A 19,383-nucleotide genomic window follows, 5' to 3' on the forward strand; every position below is an offset into this window, starting at 1 on the left:
TCCGGTCCTTCCGCACCACCACGCGGCCAGTTGTTTGGTTTGAACGAGTACCCATAGCAGGAAGAGGGAGACTTGGGATACGACTTGCAGCACTGGTATGATCTTGGTGGAGCGAGTGCTCCAGGGATGAGTGGCTCCAGTTTCTATGACACTAGTGGTGCGAGCATGACAAATTTCGATGGTCCTAACGTTGGCAGTGGGCTGGATGCCGGTGTGTCTCAGGGTCGTTCGTATAACTTACGGACACAGACTGCACCTCCGAACAAATACACCCCATCCTTGTATTCGAAGAAGGCGCCGAGGAAGTAGTCAGTTGCAGTTGATCTTGTATTCAGCATTGTATTCAGATTTGTATTCAGTATCGTATCTTTTATTTAGATGATTCTGTTCAGTATTATTATTATTATGACATATTTAGCTTTGTTCTCGTATAACTCTGTTTGGATCGAAATGTTTGTTCTCTAAAAAAATAAATAACGAGGTTAAAAAGTTTATTTATTATAAATCGTTAACTAGGTTAAAGTAAATGACGAGGTTAGAAAAAAGGTAACATATAATTGTGAAGTACATCATAACAAAGTTACATTGAAAAGCTTAACCACTAATGATCTCCAGCGGAGCTTGGACCTGCGCACTGAGGACATTGACTGCGGCTATGTCCCTCGCGTCCACATATAGTGCACCGGCGAGGACCACGCATATCCCGCGAATCCATCTCATTCAAGTATCGGGTTGACTTTGGCTTCCTTTTGTCGTGCGCCTCAATGTCCAGTTGGCGATCACCTTCGCTTCTTCGTATCTATCCCACGTAGATGGGTCACCCATCGGAACAAACTCGCCTCTGTACACCTTGCAAATTTCAGACATCTTGTACACATCGTGCACGTACACTTGCCAATTAAGATGCTGGTTGGCGCAACTTGCAAGCACGTGGCGACATGGAAGTCGCTCGACCTGGAAATGGCCACAGTCGCAGTGTCGTTGCGCATGGTTAACAGTGTAAATGATATCATCTTGTATTTCGCGAACCTCAAACATCTCGTTGCACCAGTCAAACCGATTGACCACAATGTTTCCTAAACGTCGGAAGCTTTCTTCAACTCTCTTCGTTGCAAATTCTGAATACATAAATCCATTGCGGAGACGCTCATGAGCCTCGGTATTCTGCCGAGTGAACAACTCATTCAGCCGATAGAAAGTTGACCGGACAAGGGCAGTCACAGGAAGGTTACGTGCACCCTTCAGGACAGAATTTATGCACTCTACCAAGTTTGTCGTCATATGTCCCCAACGATGACCACCATCGAATGCCAACACTCATCTCTCAACATCGATCTCATCGCACCATTGAGTATATGCTTCACCCCACTCTTTAAACCCTTAGCAGTTTTTGTTGTACTCCTACTCCGTCCTAGAATAGCCTGTTGAACAAACCATTTAATCATAAGCAAATGCCACAAATTTACTATGAATAGAACCATAACAGTGAGTTGATATACCTATGTTCACCACGAGTTTATGCAAATTTGGAGCCTTGAACCTCCTTAAGAAGTTGGACCCGATGTGCCTGATGCAGTACATGTGCCACGTCCTTGGTGGTGACCATGCACCGTTACTGCGAGCTATTATTGCAGCGTCGATGGAGGTATGGCGGTCAGAAATAATACACACACCATCAATGGTGATAACATATCTCCGCAAATTGGTTAGGAAAAACTCCCATGCGTCTGCTGTCTCGCCCTCGACAATCGCAAATGCAATAGGCACAATGTTTTAATTCTCATCTTGTGTAACCGCTACTAGAAGTGCACCTTTATATTTTTCGTACAGGTCCGTGCCATCAACCTGCACCAGTGGCTTGTAGTGTCTGAATGCTACAATACATCGATAGAAGCTCCAAAAAATGCGGTGCAGAACTCTTACACGTTGAACCTCCTCACTCTCACGGTAAACAGTGAGTGCTTTAATTTGAACACAAGACCGTGGCATCTTCACTGTCATTGCTTTCAACCATACTGGCAGAGTCTGGTAAGAAACTTCCCAATCACTGAAAACTTTTGTGATAGCTTTCTGCTTTGCTAACCAAGCCTTGCGGTAACTCACAGTGTAGTTGAACCTACCTTGAACTTCTAAAATAACAGACTTCACCTTTATTGAGGGTTCTACTTCGACCAACAGCCAACTTGGCATGATCTTGTGAAATCGTGCCTATGGTGCACGTGTGCTTGCCATTGTATCTCCTGATCTTCCAACAAACTTTTTTTCGAATCAAGCTAGCTCGGATAAGCCAGTCGCACCCTGCACCATACCCCTTTCATTTCGCATAGAATGTCTGCGACTCAGAGTCATATACAGTGTAATCAACTTCTCTAGAGATGGTGTAATTTTTTATTACAGATATCACCGACTCTGTCGAACCAAATTCCATTCCGACACTAAACTCGCCATCTTCTGCCGCAACATTGCCTTCACCTACAACATGTGCACCACCATCAGTCGGACAAGGCAAATAAAATAAGCACTTAGGAAACTTGAGTTAATAATCATAACATACCCGTATTCGCATACTCAGAAAATTCCGGGGCATGCATGGCTTGGAGATCTAAAGTCCGCATAAAAGACAGAACACCAAATGGGTGTTGGCTTACAATCGCATTTGCTTCATTTTGCACTGCCGGATTGCCTGCCAAGTCTCCGTTATCGTTTTCGTCATTGACTTCATAGTTAGCTTCGAATTCCTCTTTGCTGTCATTATTATATTCTTTCCAATCTATATCCCTGAGCTCATCAACATTGACCTGGTGACAACGGGTAGGTAGGGGCGAGTTTTTGCTCTATCCGACCCCGTCCCGCCGTACAACAACCCGTATAGAATTTGCCCTGCTTCTATCTGCGGGTAGTAAAACGTTGAACCATAATCCGTCCCTGCGGGTATCCGCCCCGCCCCTACCCGCCCCTATAAAAAGTAAATGACATTTTAAATTTTACACATTCATATATAAATCAAGATACAAACTTAAAATTTATAACTAAATTAACAAATCTACATTTTAAATTTTACACATTATTGCTTTGTGTATCTTCTCTAGCATTGCTAGCCATAAAATTACCTTAACAAACCTACATTGAAAACACAAAGCATATAAACTAGAGATATATAAGTATGGAGAATGAATCACAACAATAAAGTAACAAATTCTTGTCCACAAATAAATGTCACTGGGAAAGCATGCTTTATATTATGACAAATCTAATATAGGTAAAATTAGTAATAACACAAGGGTGACAAGAAGAATTTCAATATCTAATTTCAATTCCCATCACTCAAACACAAGAAAGAAAGCAACACTCAACATAGCTTGATATCTAATTCACTCAACATATACTGTATTAATAAATATAATTAAATAAAATCTATAGAAACTGAAGAATCTGATGAATTCAGGTTCAAGTACACAAGTCCAAGAATCAACAGGGAATAGAATTAGAGTACAATAATAAGATAAGAGAGAGCAGCTTTTGAGAGCAAAAGAATGAAATATGGATCCTCCTGAAAAAAAAAAAACAAATAAGAGGAAATATGAACAAGAGGAGACAATTAAAAAAATACAAAACAAAATTTAAGAATTTGCAAACTGAATCATGTTCACATCACCTAGTCCAACACAAGTCTCTCTTTTCCAACAATTCTAACAAGATCTTTTAGTCTTTTGAGATCCATTTGACCATTGTTGAACACATACTATAAAGAGAGAAATCAATTAAATACAACATGACTAAATTATTTTCATTGAAAAATAACACATAAGTGGCATTCTTGAATAACATAATTGGTTGAGAGAGTTAATACAAATACTTTCTCAATGGATGAAAGTTAATGGCAATTAAAAGGTGGAAAAACTCAAAGAAGAACTTACGGATGTGACAATGACGTGGCTTGCTCCTTCCTCGATGTAACTCAAACAATTGTCTGAATTTATTCCCCCTCCAACTTGCAAACCGCCTAAATTTTACCAGTCCTCCACATTTAAGTTCAGCAGAGAAAAAATCTGTGTAAGTTTTAAACATTTCATCAACCATAAAGGACAATGAAAATGCTAACATAACTTGTATATTGCTAAGACTCATGTTTCAACTTTCAACAACATCATTCTCAATAACAATTAAGAACACAAAATTTTAGTAAATATGTTCCTTTAGAAAACACAAATGCCACTAATCAGTGGCAGCATTTAGAAAACCATACTGGGATAAGCATGCAATGCTTCAAGTGCAGCAGCTTTGCTCAAAGGATCCGCACCGAGCATGATCGCATGGCCACCGGTAAGCCCATCTTGTTTGTAAAGAATAGCATACTCAGCTAAAATATTAAAAATCAAGGATGAATATGTTTGTTATCAAATTGAAAGTTTAATTAATATAAAAAATACAAGAAGAATATATGACTTCAAAGTATTCTGCACATGTTGAATATATGACTTCAAAGGAATGAAAAAGAAGAATAATACTCTAATTCACTCAATAAAACCACACACTAACCCAGCATGAATTAATGGTTATAATGCAGTGTGAATCAAGGATGAATTCATCAAGGCTGTGTTTGGTAACTAAAATAGGACACAAATATAAAGATTCAGAGATAGAAAAATATCTTTATTCAGAGATAGAAAAAATGTCTTCCCTTCGTATTCAATTTTTAGTACAGAAAATAAAGGAAGTTTAAGATCTCAATTTTCTCCAAACAGTGTTTATTCTTTTGAACAGTTAATCCTGTGACAAAATCGGTCCCATAAACTAAAATTGTTCCTGCAAATGAATATACATGTGATGCTAGACCTGAACAAAAATATAGTTACATAACCTCACTAAGATATGACAATATTAATGCACTCAAGCTTTAAGATATGGTAGCAGAGAGAGCATGAGATAGAGAAAGGGGCAACTTACCATTTACTATAGGAGGAATACGGCGACAAAGAGGGCAGCGCAGAGGTTCGGTAGAGCAGGACGGCAGCGCAGTGACACAGCGAGGGGTTCACTGTTCAGCAAATGAAGACTCGGCGAGGGCTCGGAGGATGGTAGCATCGCGGCGGTGAGAGGCTCGGCGGGAGAGGAAGAGGGTTGCGGCTGAAGAGGAAGAGGAAGTGGGCGAGGGGCTCGGAGGAAGGTAGCGTCGCGGCGGTGATTGGCTCGGCGGGAGAGGAAGTGGGTTGCGGCTGAAGAAGAAGAGGTGAGGTGTGAACTTTCTCTGTTAGGGTTGGGGGAATGGGGGCACAAAGCCTCAAATCTGAAGGAGACAAGGAGTGAAGCTGTTAGGGTTGCCCCCGCTCCGGGTCGGGTTTTAACCCGCCCCGAGGGTACTCCTACCACCCCTAATCCCCGACTGCTGTTCAAACTCAATGTACAGCTCTATCATCGGCACGTGAGATTGGGTTTGTTGATAAACATACAACATCTGTTGCATACTGGTATTGTCAATGATGGGCATTATTTGAAACTGTATTAGCCCACCAAATACTTGTACAGGACTTCTGTATAAAAGATTGCTCACCATTTTCAAAATGTGGCTTTGAATGTTATTACAAAGACCATTTTGCAACTCCACAAAACTCATGGTACATGGAATAGCAAATGACAACAAACATTCACAAACAAAAGCCACTCCTTCATGTGTGTTTAGTATAACCTCACCGTTATAATATACTTGCAAATTTGCAATACCTTTCATAACTTCAGCTTCAACTAGCTCTATTTTTTGACACAGTTATCTGCCAAAAAAGCACACCACTAAGGACTTTATGTAAGAAAAAGTAAAAAAGAGAAGTGAAGATGAAGATGAATGAAACTGGACTTCGTATTTATAGACAAAGCTGTGAATTTAAATATTATTTTGTGTACAAAACGTAATCTGCGTTTTGGGGCTTCCAAAAAAAAATTTCTGATACTAACAAAACGCAACCTGCATTTTGTGGGCTTCAAAAAAATTTTAAATTTTTTGGCTTAAAAAACACAACCTGAGTTTAGTCTAAAAAAGAAATTAAAATTCCAAAACGTAACCTACGTTTTGTGAATTTTAAAATAAAAAAATAAACTAGTACAAAACACAATTTACATTTTATATTTGACCCATAGCAGTATAATTTTTTCAGCCCCATGTGGCATTACAAAGAGAAGCAGCACCATAATTCAGTTAAGTAGTTCATCAAAACTCATTGACTTTCATTATTTTTCGCTCAATCTAGTACGATGGCGTCATGAATTAGTCTCCAAGTCCAAAGTGACCTGGCCGCTTCACCCACTGAACAAGTGTGAAGTGTCCACCACCCATGCTAACCAAATAATTGGTCTGAATACTAGACTTAGGTAAACCATCAAATGCACCATTTTTTGAATGAAATGCATTCAAGAGACTACTAAATATATTTTGGCAACCTAACATACACTTGCTTCACCAGCTGGCACATGCATGTATTTTTATATATAGCTTAATTTCTTCAACTTTGAAAGTTTATAAGATTATTCTCTAAGTACCAATTTAATATCCCTTGTGAGTAGTGTGTGTTCAGTTCTATGACAAAGAGCAAGAGAGTCCTCATCTCTCTTATCCTGAGGCTGCTGGCCTTTGGGGCAACTGTGGCAGCAGTGGTGGTTATGGTGACAAGCCATGACTCTGCTCAGGTCCTCAACCTAACCTTCACTGCAAAATATAGCAACGAACCTGCTTTCAAGTGAGGATTTTTTTTGCTCTAAATGCGTCATCAACATAAGCATTTCAATGTGACTTAATTATTATGAGACCTACATATTTTGTTTATTAATGGTTATTGCTGTCTAGGTACTTTGTGATAGCAGAAGGCATAGCAAGTGCATACAGCCTCATTGTTCTCTTCACATATTCCCAAAATTCACTTAGGCGTTTGCTTCTCATCTTAGATTTGGTAATCAAAACCAACCATAAATCATTATTTGTGAAATAATATTTAATTTGGTCCGTGAACTTGTCTTGGAGTCTCAGTTTAGTTTTTGAAATTTCAATTGTCTCTATTTAGTCCCTAAACTTTGCGAATGTGACTCATGTTAGTATCGAAAATAATTTTCGACGCACACACAACCGACACTAATGTGGATAGAGAGATAACACGTTAAATTCTGCAAAACGACGTCGTTTTTGTTTTGGCATTCAAATAGCTGAAAAACATTATAAGTTATGTTTATTGAAACTTTTTTTTAAAACAAGTGATTCGACATTGTTTTTGAACTATTTGAACACCAAAATCAAAACACATCATTTTACAAGTACCAGTGTGGTATCTAACTGTCTACGTTAGATTTCATTAATATTTGTGTGTCAAAATTTGTCCCCATAACTAATGTGAGTCATATTTGCAAATTTTAAAAACTAAATAGAAACAATGAAATTTTAAGGACTAGATTAAAATTTATATGAAAATTGAAAGACTAAATTGAATATTAACTTTATTATTTGTCTAACCATTTTCTGTCTCCCTTTGCACCATATATTGTGTTATCTTATTAGAACTAAAAAGAAATGTTTTGTATGTCAAAATTTTGGGAATATTGTTGGATCAGGTGATAGCAATGTTACTGTCTTCGAGCATTTCAGCAGCAGTGGCAATAGCTCATGTGGGGAAGAAAGGCAACAATCATGCAGGGTGGCTACCTATCTGTGGACAAGTTCCTAAATTTTGTGACCATGTCAGTGGAGCTCTCGTTGCCGGTTTTATTGCAGCTATATTGTACTTATTAATCGTGTTATCTTCTATGCACTTTATACTTAACCCTCTCTTCCTGTAAAACTATCCCTTTCACGGGAAAATGTTAGGTCAACAAAAAAATTACAAGTTGATAATGCTGTTTCAAATATCTATCATTATGAAATTATAATATTCGTTCATATTTAATATTATTCATTAAATCTTATCAAGTAATTGTTTAGAATTTTATATATTTATTAGAATTTTTTTTTTTTAAATCTAAAGTCCTTTCTTAGCCTTAGTAATAAAATGAATAGTCCCCTATGTATTTAGTAACTAAAAAAGAAAGAGAAGAAATTAAAAAAAAAAACATACAAAAACGCACTTTATATAGTTTGTCTAATGACAAAATTGTGATGGAAGCGAAGCACAAAATCGAAATCGCAGAATGCCCGCCAAAATCTGCAGAGTACGAAGCACTGCTACGCGCGGGGCCGCGTCTGAAACCTCTCCGGCAAGTCCATGCTCACCTCATCGTCACCGGCTGCCACCGTAGCCGAGCCCTCCTCACCAAGCTCCTCACTTTATCTTGCGCCGCCGGTTCCATTGCCTACACTCGTCGCCTCCTAACCACCGTCCACGACCCAGATTCTTTCCTCTTCAATTCCCTCATCAAGGCTTCCTCCAAGTTCCGTTTCTCCCTTGACGCCGTCATCTTCTACCGCCTCATGCTGCTCTCCCACGTTCTACCTTCTACTTATACCTTCACCTCTGTCGTCAAGGCCTGCGCCGATCTTTCTGCCCTGAGACTCGGCAGGGTTGTTCATTCCCATGTTTTGGCTTGTGGGTATGGCTCAGATTCGTTCGTGCAGGCAGCAATCGTTGCGTTCTATTCGAAATGTGGTGCATTGGGTGTTGCAAGGAGAGTGTTCGACGAAATGCCTCAGAGAAGTGTTGTTGCCTGGAACTCGATGATTTCGGGATATGAGCAGAATGGGGCTGCCAATGAAGCCTTGGTGATGTTTAGGAAGATGCGTGAGTGTGGGGTTGATCCTGATTCCGCGACTTTCGTTGGTGTTTTATCTGCTTGCTCTCAACTAGGTTCACTTGAACTGGGGTGCTGGGTGCATGATTATATTGTTAACAATGGGGTTCGTGTGAATGTGGTTCTTGCTACCTCGTTGATAAACATGTTCTCGCGGTGTGGTGATGTGACGAGAGCACGTGCTGTGTTTGATTCGATGAATGAGGGGAATGTTATTGCTTGGACAGCTATGATATCTGGGTATGGCATGCATGGTTATGGTATTCAAGCAATGGAGATTTTTCACAGGATGAAAGCATGTCATTTGGTTCCAAACAGGGTCACTTTTGTTGCTGTCTTATCTGCATGTGCTCATGCAGGCCTTGTAGATGAAGGTCGCCGAGCATTCACAAGCATGAGACAAGAGTATGGTCTTGTTCCAGGGGTAGAACACCATGTTTGTATGGTTGACATGCTTGGGAGAGCTGGTTTGCTTAGTGAAGCGTACCAGTTCATCAAGGAACTTAGTCTTGAGGAGCTTGTTCCCGCTGTTTGGACCGCGATGCTTGGGGCTTGCAAGATGCATAAAAATTTTGATCTTGGTGTGGAAGCAGCTGAACATCTCATCTCACTGGAGCCAGAGAACCCTGGCCATTATGTATTGCTTTCTAACATGTATGCATTGGCAGGAAGGATGGATAGAGTGGAATCAGTTCGAAATGTTATGATCCAAAGAGGCCTTAAGAAGCAAGTAGGCTATAGTACCATTGATGTCAACAACAAAGGCTTTCTTTTTAGTATGGGTGATAAGTCCCACCCTGAGACCAATGAAATTTATCAGTATCTTGATGAATTAATGTGGAGGTGCAAGGAAGCGGGTTACGCACCTGTTCCTGAATCCGCGATGCACGAGTTGGAAGAAGAAGAGAGGGAGTATGCCCTCAGATACCATAGTGAGAAGCTTGCCGTGGCATTTGGGCTGATGAAAAGTAGCCATGGAAAGACTTTAAGGATCGTTAAGAACCTTAGGATATGTGAAGACTGTCATTCAGCAATTAAGTTCATCTCTGTTGTAACAAATAGAGAGATAATCATTCGGGACAAGCTTCGTTTCCATCATTTTAGAGAAGGCTCGTGCTCTTGTTTAGATTATTGGTGATAGGATTTAAGCCTGCATGATCTTACTGATAGGGGATTCTTTTGAGAACACTCTCTATGAGAATAATAGTGTTTTCAAGACACATATAACCAAACTATGTATCAGAAGTAATATAACATGACATGCAAATAGATTACAAGGTCCTGTCTATATTATATAGCTCACCCAATAAAACTGTATGGTTCTGATCAGCAGCAAATACTAGTGCTGCCTCACCCAGTTTAAGGATTTTTTTGTGTTTCATATGTGGATTGAAGGGAGAAAGCCTTATCTTGTACTTGTGTCCAGGCAGGGTTTATTGCAAACTTTGCTCTGAAACCTTTGAAGAGGAGAAATTAAAGAAATTTTGCTTTATTTTGCCAGAAATGAAGGTAAAGGCTTGGGAATGCCTAAGAAACTCGGCTGCTACTTTTGCACACATAAAGATGTTACTACGACAGTTATATCTTTGGCACTCAACATTGATATTTGTAAAAACTGGTATTTAAAATTCTGGCTGCACAATTTAATACTCATCAAGAAGTAGAGTTTTGAGGTGAATTCAGTGAAATTTCATCCTCTTTAATTGATTTTTTTATTGAATTACAAAAAATAAAAAGAACAAAATTGAAAATACAAAATAGGAAGTTGTTGAGTTCTATCAGCTCTTTTATGTTCTGGGCATAAGGAGCCTTTTTGCCTCTATTTATGTTTAGCTAATTTTCTCTAGTTTCATCAAATCCAGCACAATCAAATCTATATTCACAATTATCACAATAATCGGTAATAATTTATATTTATATTTACTGATATTTTATACATAAAAAATATATAATTTATATCTATGTTTACTTTGCACATATAAATCAATATAATTTACACGTATATTTTTTAAAGTGTGTATACATAAATTATTAAATTTATTTGTTAAAGACAATTTAATATTTATACAGATCAAATAATTATAAAAAATACTAAAAATTATTATCCTCTAAGAATTTCTCTTTTAATTTCAATCTTTTAATCACTTTTAAAGAAATAAGAATTTTTTTTTATATTAAGAACTATCAATGTATCTAATCTAATCCTTTAAAAGATTAAGGGTTGTGTAAATTTTAATGTTTATTTGTCTGACAAAATCTTAAATTCAAACGTCGTCGTTTTTGCAAGGAGAAACAAAACGTTAAAAGCAACAAATCCTAGGATAGACACCTTCTCCGCGTCCGTTCGCCACCTTCACCTCCGGCGGCGCTCCTAGTATCGCTAGCTTAGCCTCTGCCTTCTTTGTTGTTCTGCTGCTGGTGCTTCTTCACTTCTTCCGCCAATCTGATTTTGTGCTTCCTATCTCCCTCTCATTCGACGGCGACGCCGTCTTCATTCTCCCCTCCGCCTCACTCGCTAGGTCTTGTTCTGCTTCCCTTACAGCCCTTCTGGTCTCGTGCTACCGTTGGTCGCCGCTAGCTCCATTAAGGTTCGTTTTTCTAGCGATATATTTTGTGATTTTCTTGTGTTAGCTACTTGATTTCCAGGGTTTGGTTCATGTTAAACTGATTCATGAAATAATTATTGAATTTTCTTGTTAAATTTGCATGATTCATGATTTTTGTGATGTGTTGCTAAGTTGTGGCTGTCAAATACGCAAATTGTGCAGTCTATTTACTTGTAAAATCTGTCCAAGAATGCAAGAACTGTAAGAGGAAGAGGAAGGCCTTGTTACAGTTAGAACTAGTGGTCCTAGTGGCTCTGGAGAATTAAGGTATTGATATATTCTTGTTGTTTTGGTTTCATCTTAATTGTTGACTTCTTTTTTCAATTTCATGGTTCCAATGTTGCTTGTAGATTTCAATAACTTGATGACGAATCGTATTTTTCTTTTGGTAAAACGTTATATACATCTTATGGAAACATTTGAGCAATATCTAATCAATTTACTATGGATAGATATACACAGCTGTTATAGTTAGTTCTTAAAAGCAGTTAGACTCTTGAGATAGCCATGTATAACATTCAGGGTAAGTTGCTGAAGCTATAAACAATTTTTTTTCGGTGTCTAGAAACTATAAACATTGTTTGATAAGCCTTAAATGACTCTGAACTTTTAAAGTTAACAAAGGGTATAAATACCTCTTCTTTTACTTTGGTAGTTTCTTACCTTGTAATGTTTTTGCTTTATTTGGTTTCTAAGAGAGAAATTCTTCCTTCATTTTAAAGGCTTATCCATTTGATTGTATCATCACCAAGAATGCCAATGACCCAAAATACAATTTTGAGGAACTTATTCTTGGATAGAAGTTAGTACATAACAAGTTGTTTCTAACTTTTTGAGGTCATGGGGTTATATTAGCAGAGCATCACCAATTCATAAAGATTAAATGATATAGATCCTTGTACCCAGTTTTTATGGTTCAAAAGTGAAGCCGGGGTAACACCAATGTGGATGGCGACTCAAATCCTCATATTGAAACGCTTCCCAATAATCACGAAACCTCTGTTTCTCTCCTTCTCATATTCTTCATCCTCCGAGGATGTGGTAGAAACCGCCATATGCATCCTCACCCACAACCGCTCCAAATCCCGTTGGACCACCCTCCACTCCCTTTACCCCAACGGCTTTAGCCCCATCCAGTTTTCCAAAATTGCCCTCGGCATAAAGAACAAACCCCACCTCGCCCTCCATTTTTTCCAATGGACCAAATCCAAATGCCTTTGCAACCACAACCTTCACTCTTACTCCACCATCATCCACCTTCTCGCACGTGCCCGCCTTAAAACTCATGCACAAGAAGCCATCACTCTCGCCATTCGTGCCTCCCTAAACCACGAACATTCTAGTTTAGATTCGCCACCTTTGAAGCTCTTTGAGCACCTTATCAAGACCTATCGGCTCTGTGATTCTGCCCCCTTCGTCTTCGACTTGTTGATTCGCTCTTGTTTGGAGTCCAATAAGCTTGAACCTTCGATTCAGATCGTTAGAATGTTAATGTCCCGCGGGAACATTCCCAAAGTTTGCACATTGAACAGTTTGCTTTCTAGGGTTTGCAAGCTTCAAGGTTTTGATGCTGGCCACGGGATTTATAGGGAGTTTTTTGGGTTGGTTGAGGTAAAAGACAAGATTTTGAAAAGGGGTTTTGGTTTTAGGGTATCCCCTAATGCACATACCTATAATGTATTGATGCTACGTTGTTATCAGGATGGTTTGATGGGGAAAGTTGAAGAAATTTGGAATGAGATGGGTACATCGAATTGTGCACCCAATGCATATAGCTACACTCTATTGATGGCTGCTTTTTGTGATGAAGGAAGAATGGTGGATGCTGAGAGGTTGTGGGAAGAAATGGAGAATAAAAAAATGGAACTTGATGTTGTTTGTTATAATACTATCATTGGTGGGTTTTGCAAAATTGGAGATGTTGGTAGAGCTGAGGAGTTTTTCACAAAGATGCAATTGGGTGGTATTGACAGCACTAATGCAACTTATGAGCATTTTGTTAAGGCATATTGCAGTATTGGGGATGTTGATTCAGCTGTTCTTGTATATAATGATATGTGTAGGAGGGGATTTAGGCCTTGTGCATTGATCCTTGACATGATGGTTGTGTTACTTTGTGATAAGTGTAGGGTTGACGAAGCAATTGAGTTTCTTGGGAATGCAGTTTGTAGATATGATTTGGTTCCCAAAGAGAAGAGTTATGAGGTGTTGATAAAGGGGTTGTGTTCTGAAGGGAAAATGGAAAAAGCTTTGAAGCTTCAAGCAGAGATGGTAGGAATAGGGCATCATCAACCGAATTTAGAGATATATAGTGCTTTTGTTGATGGGTACACTAGGCAAGGGAAGGATGAAATGGCAGAAAGTTTGAGGAAGGAAATGGTGCAAACACAGATGCAGAGTTTCAGAGACTAGTACTTTCTATTTTTACTCTATTGTTGAAATTTATTTGACAAATTTTTTTTATAGGTTTTGGTGGTCTTGCATGTATCTAAGTAGATTGTTATCACAATGTTGTTTAGCTATAGATGACATTTTAATTTTACATAGAAATCAAAGCTTGAGATTGAATCGAAGTGTGGTAATTATCTTATTAATATAAAAAGATAATTAAAATTCTCTCATGGGTGTTTTTGTCCTCCAAAACTTTGGATGCCTTACTCCATTCCCATGGGAGTTTTTCCCCTCCACAACTTCGCAACGGGTACCAGATATATGCAATCATGGTCTTCTTTTTATGGTTTCTGTCTTGGCAACCTTTCTTTCTAACCTTAGACTATTACCATCTTTGTAATTCTCATTTAATTCCCCTGAATAATGTAAGCTTAATTTTGGTTTTATTTTTTAGAGTTAATTTGTATATATTGCTCATTTCAATAAAAAAGCTTAGGTTAAATTACACTTACACTCCCTGTGATGAATTAGACGGCAAAGTAATTTTGATATTGGCCAAACTTGAGTGTAATACACATACATGAAGATAGGGAGGTAAAGTACTTTTGTATTGGCAATTTGAATAGAGAACAAATCGGACCAACCGATTTTTATTTTAAAGTAAAAAATTTTAAAAACACAAAATCGGACCCAGCCACTTTTCTTCCAAAAGGTAAAAAAATCTCGTAAACAGAAATCGGATCCAACGATTTTGTTAAACAGTCCCCATGTTTTAGAAAAGACCACAAAAATGGCAATATACATAAAATTCACACATTCTAGTTCCATGTTAAAATTTAGCCTGAATTAGACAGTTTGATGTCATTGTAACTAACAGTTTTTTATACATGTGCTTGATAGTTGTTACATGTATATTAATGTTTATTTTGTTTTATTTTATTTCAATTGAAATGACAAAAATATCATTCATAACAACGTTAAAAAAAATAATAAGAGGAAAGAGATTATGGGTGTAATTTTGAAAATTTTCAAGGGGTGTGTAATTTACCCAAAACTCCAAAAGTTTATATAGAATTATAGACATTCAATTCAATTATATACTGTTAAATTGCACGTGGCTTTCGAATGTCCCAAAAAAAAAAAATTATGCCTCTGTCTAGCACAACTGATGAAGGTGAAAGATTACTGTATTACTGTATAACAAATCCAGGAATATATTGAAGGATGGAGGATGTACTATATGGCAATTAGGGTACCATAAAAAGTTAGAAAATAGAATTTAGTTGACATAAAAAGTTGCTTATATCTTAACTAATAGAAAATAGAATTTATTGGATCTTACTATACTTCTCTGACATGTACAGGTGATTCATGCAAATCACTTCAATAATTTATTTTATTTCTTATTTCATATTTTACAGCTGCAAGCCATATGATACATAGTTACACATACATGATGCCACAACCTCTAATCTATTGTGTACAAAACCCAGCTGAGATTGGTGTCTCAGAAAAGCATACATTTGATACTTGAACGTATACAACAGATACGTGTAAACATACTAATATTATATACATATGATTGGAATATCTTGGTCGGGAAATACAATTTTTACCAGGGAACTGAATTTTGGTGCTCAACAAAATGACTGCAATCAATTCCCATATCAGAAAAGGCCTCTACTAGCTTCGGGAGGATCTTAGAAAGCATAATTTTAAACCCTGTGGAAGTCCCCTTCTGGGTTTCAAGCTCAGTTTTCGCACATTCAAAACCACATCCAATTGGAGCTCCTTCAATATATGCTTTACATGCAAGAAGAATATGTTTGGACCGTTTTCTGAAGTGTTCTTCCAAAAGTGCCTCAAAATGCTGCATTAGGAATAATAGTGTCAATTAAAATTAAATCCTACATATATGGCATAACAATATCCAAAGATTCATATTGTCTAGGAAATACAGAGATATTAGGAAACACAAACATGTTTGGAACAGATAGGAAGGCAAGCAAAATCTCTCTATTTTAGGATAATTTTTTTGTCTCTACTATCTCAACTATCTCAACAATGCAACTACAAAGGAAACCGAAGTATTGGAGTAGTAATATAATGTACCTTAGGTGGATTTCTTAGCAGATACAACATTGATTTGGTTGTGACAAGGAAGGCATTCTCATTATAACTCACAGAGTTCTTCTCTCCCTCGGCTCTGCCGATTTGTTGGTCGTATCCTGCCTCATTGAAATAAGGCTTCTCATTAAGGACAAGGGCCTGCAGAGAGATAAGGACTTGTAGAATTGTGGAGCTTCTCGGGTTCCAAACTTCAGAGCCTGCACCAGTCCAAGTATTCAGGAGACTCAGACAGATTCTCCCGGACTCATATAAGTTAGGGTTTAAGCGGAGTCCACCAGATTTGTAGTGCACCATCTGCATGGTATTTCAAATGCCATGATGACATCATAAGAGTTTTCACATATATGAAGATGATAGCTAAGAATTATTAGATGATTTGACATGTTTGATTAAACTGTTTAACATAATATTTGTCTACATCTTAACTATCATCTTCGCATAAAGACGGTTTCGTGTAAGTAACCAACCACCTCACAAGTAAGCCTGAAATATTTTCTAAACAAAAGCATGGTTAAACTGAGTGAAGGAACTTATAAACAAGGATGCTGAAGCATGAGGCATATATATATAGAACTGCAAACTAAATTCAAAAGCTTACAGGTGGTTCATTGGGATACTCAGGAGGGAAACATATATCAAAGAAGAACATCCCGTCATGATACGGGGTTCCGGATGCACCAACAATCGCTGCACGCATGAGATCCATTCTTTCTTCAAACACACGAACATAAATAGTTTCTGTTTGGACCATTAAAGAGATGGTAAGTGTATTTGCTGAATATTTCTTTTTACGCAAGTAATTAATAGAAGATTTTATTCAAAATTTCAAAACAAATAAGTACAAACCAGGAAGATTTTTCTCGAGGATGTTCCATTCTTGCTGAACCTTTTTTGCCCAGCCTCTTTTCACCTACAAAGGGTCCAAAGAAGATGAAACAATTAGCCTAAAAGTTTCAATGTAATTATGTCAATTTGAATTATCACATTTTAATTTCTAACCTGAGATAATGTCAATGCTCTACCATCACCAAAGAAGTGATGGTCAGAGCAATTTTCTATTATGTCAAATTGCTGAAACTGATTTGAATTATTGTTGTGGAAAGAGAATGGAGAATCATTATGTTCATGAGTCTTGATGACTTCTGGATTTGGAGTTATTTCTTCAATAAATTGCAACTTATCCACTGGATGTGAGTGAGTGCATTGGTTACAAGTTTCCAAATCTTTATTATCAAGAAAATCAGATCCATTCTCCTCTTCATATGTGGGTACTGAGGAAACTGCTCCTGAAAGGGGTGTTGCACCAAGTGTCTGGAATATGCTGGCTTTAATGCTGGAGAAAAGTTCAAAGGCGGCTCGAGGAAGGGAAAAGGAACTACACTCCCCGAATTGCTTTTCACAAATCTCTCTAACACCATCACTATTTAACAAGTCCTGTTCATCAAACATGACATTCAGTTTGGAATTAGACAGTTGCATACTTGCATTTGGTAAAGAATCTTAACAACACAACAGCAACAACTAGAACTAGAACTAGAACTAGAACTAGATGTTTTCAATTATAGTTTCCATGGTGAGACCTGTGTCTTAGTGTCACCTAAATAATTCAGTTAACAACAGCTACTAATATTCAAGGAAATGCATATTACACACCTTTTCCTTCTTGTCAGAGGGTAGACTTCTGTGTTCAATTATCTCTTGAGGTAACTCATCAACATTAGTTTCATGAGGAATGGAGGTAACAGCTGAACCTTCAGGTTTTTCAATTCGAAAAACTTCATAAGGTGCAACCTGTTGAGAAAATAAATATATAATAACTTGCTAGCTTACTCATTTAACTAAAGCATATGCATACAGATTACAGATAATTGTAGGACATACCTTGGTTGTGAAACCATTAGCCCAATTCACCTCCATGTTACCATCTTCGAAACCAGTAACATTCCCGACACAGCACAGGAAAGGATTATCAGGGAACTCATCTAGACAATGAACTTGGTTCCCATCTTCAAGAGTAGCCTCCGCCTTCAAGTCAGTCACTGACTTGCCATTATCTTTACCAGCTTGGTCCCCAAGCTGTTTTTGAGCCGCAAACACAATATCACCAAAACAAAAGGAGTAGTCCGGGTGCTCTACAAGTTCGTAGGCGCTCACAGTTTCCTCCGTTTTGTCTCCAGCAAAATTATCTTCATTGGAAATGGAAACAGCTTTCCATTGTACCTTAACAGTATGCTCCAATGCATCGACACATCGGACAACACCCCATCTTTGATCATTAGGCTTAAGAGGATCATAAGAAGCACATTTTTCAAGCACAAACTGATGAGGCCAAAATTCATGTGCATTTATGACATTCACAGGGAGTAATTCCTCTGGATCTAGTCCTGTAGAATGCTCACCATTTTGCCACACAACATCAACTTTGGTCTTGATCTTCCCAATAGTAAACAACTCTCTAGAGTCAAGGTTTCTTCTCTTGTATCCTCTTGCCATCTTATGCACCATTGTAGTAGGAGCAATGTGTTCTTTCTGTTCTGCAACTGATAGCATGCACCAATCACCAAGCTGCCAGTTTGCATGCGAAAAGCATGACAGCACGGTCAAGTTTTTCGAATCTTGCCAGCATAATGGTGCATTCACATTCAAACTGCAATCCGTGGCAACCGAGGCAAGCCATTTAACATACACCAGACCTGCTTCCACAGCACAAACAGTTCCTTCATCTTGATAATCCCTCCAAGTGCCACATAGCCATCTGGCCGATTTTGAACCACTGGGGGACTTAACCTTCACTCTCTGCCCTGAATAATATGGATATGGAAAATCTTCAGGGAAATTCTGAGTTAGTGGTAAAAGCTTCTCTTTTTCCAAGGCAATGATATCACATTCAACTCCATCATCCATCAATACTGTAACTTTCTCTGCCACTCTATGAACCCGACCAAGCCATGACCCCTTAATTACATGATCACCTTCCGAAACAGAGCGAATCCTTCTAAGTTTCTTGGAGTTCACGTTTTTATAGACCTTTCCCTGAACATTTTCCAAATCCACAAACATATCAACACCAATGACCCTTCCCATCTGTCCAGATGGGTCTGCCAAGGAGCAGACAACATCTCCATGGACAAAGGCTCTCTCGAATGAGAGGAAACCATCAATCTTCCCGATGCTTTCCTCTAAACTTGATAATATGCTCTGCGCTTGGCCCCCGTAGAGAAAATCGATGTCCTCTTGATACTCACTGTTGCTTTCACTGTTAGTCTCCCAGTCTGAATCACTAACGAGTGCATCCATGAAGAATATGCCTGTCATAATATTTTGATGGTAACACAAACTAAACTACAACAAAAAATAACATGATAAGACAACAATAGGGACAAATGGAGCTGTGTTCTCCATGCACAGGAATTCTCATCAGAGATGGAATCAGAAATAATCTCCACTCAATAATAACTTGAGAAGAAAGGAATAATACTGGTAATTAAGCTGAGCA

At 38.1% G+C, this 19,383-nt stretch overlaps 4 protein-coding genes across 4 annotated transcripts; 3 read left to right on the top strand and 1 right to left on the bottom strand.

Annotated features, from left to right (window-relative positions):
- The first annotated feature begins 6,508 nt into the window (after positions 1–6,508).
- On the top strand, positions 6,509–7,870 carry LOC107480724 (CASP-like protein 1C2). The gene is made up of 3 exons (XM_016100885.3): positions 6,509–6,728; positions 6,836–6,938; positions 7,591–7,870. Exons 1-3 carry the CDS (start codon positions 6,571–6,573, stop codon positions 7,813–7,815), a joined length of 486 nt encoding a protein of 161 aa, XP_015956371.1. The 5' UTR covers positions 6,509–6,570; the 3' UTR covers positions 7,816–7,870.
- A 239-nt stretch (positions 7,871–8,109) lies between these two features.
- LOC107480723 (pentatricopeptide repeat-containing protein At2g33760) lies at positions 8,110–10,331 on the top strand. Its single transcript, XM_016100884.3, has one exon. The coding sequence runs from the start codon at positions 8,132–8,134 to the stop codon at positions 9,896–9,898; it is 1,767 nt and encodes a 588-aa protein (XP_015956370.1). The 5' UTR covers positions 8,110–8,131; the 3' UTR covers positions 9,899–10,331.
- Positions 10,332–11,023: 692 nt separating this feature from the next.
- Positions 11,024–14,626, top strand: LOC107480801 (pentatricopeptide repeat-containing protein At2g15980). Its single transcript, XM_021139005.2, has 3 exons — positions 11,024–11,348; positions 11,529–11,633; positions 12,089–14,626. Exon 3 carries the CDS (start codon positions 12,309–12,311, stop codon positions 13,776–13,778), a length of 1,470 nt encoding a protein of 489 aa, XP_020994664.1. The 5' UTR covers positions 11,024–11,348; positions 11,529–11,633; positions 12,089–12,308; the 3' UTR covers positions 13,779–14,626.
- Positions 14,627–15,122: 496 nt separating this feature from the next.
- LOC107480799 (probable ubiquitin-conjugating enzyme E2 24) lies at positions 15,123–19,366 on the bottom strand. Its single transcript, XM_021139002.2, has 7 exons — positions 17,769–19,366; positions 17,541–17,678; positions 16,887–17,321; positions 16,734–16,797; positions 16,486–16,625; positions 15,870–16,181; positions 15,123–15,627 (listed from the first exon to the last, which is right to left on the bottom strand). The coding sequence occupies exons 1-7, from the start codon at positions 19,200–19,202 to the stop codon at positions 15,370–15,372; spliced, it is 2,781 nt and encodes a 926-aa protein (XP_020994661.1). The 5' UTR covers positions 19,203–19,366; the 3' UTR covers positions 15,123–15,369.
- Between the last annotated feature and the right edge of the window lie 17 nt (positions 19,367–19,383).

Source organism: Arachis duranensis, chromosome 3, assembly GCF_000817695.3.
Source record: "Arachis duranensis cultivar V14167 chromosome 3, aradu.V14167.gnm2.J7QH, whole genome shotgun sequence".
Classification (NCBI taxonomy): Eukaryota; Viridiplantae; Streptophyta; class Magnoliopsida; order Fabales; family Fabaceae; genus Arachis; species Arachis duranensis.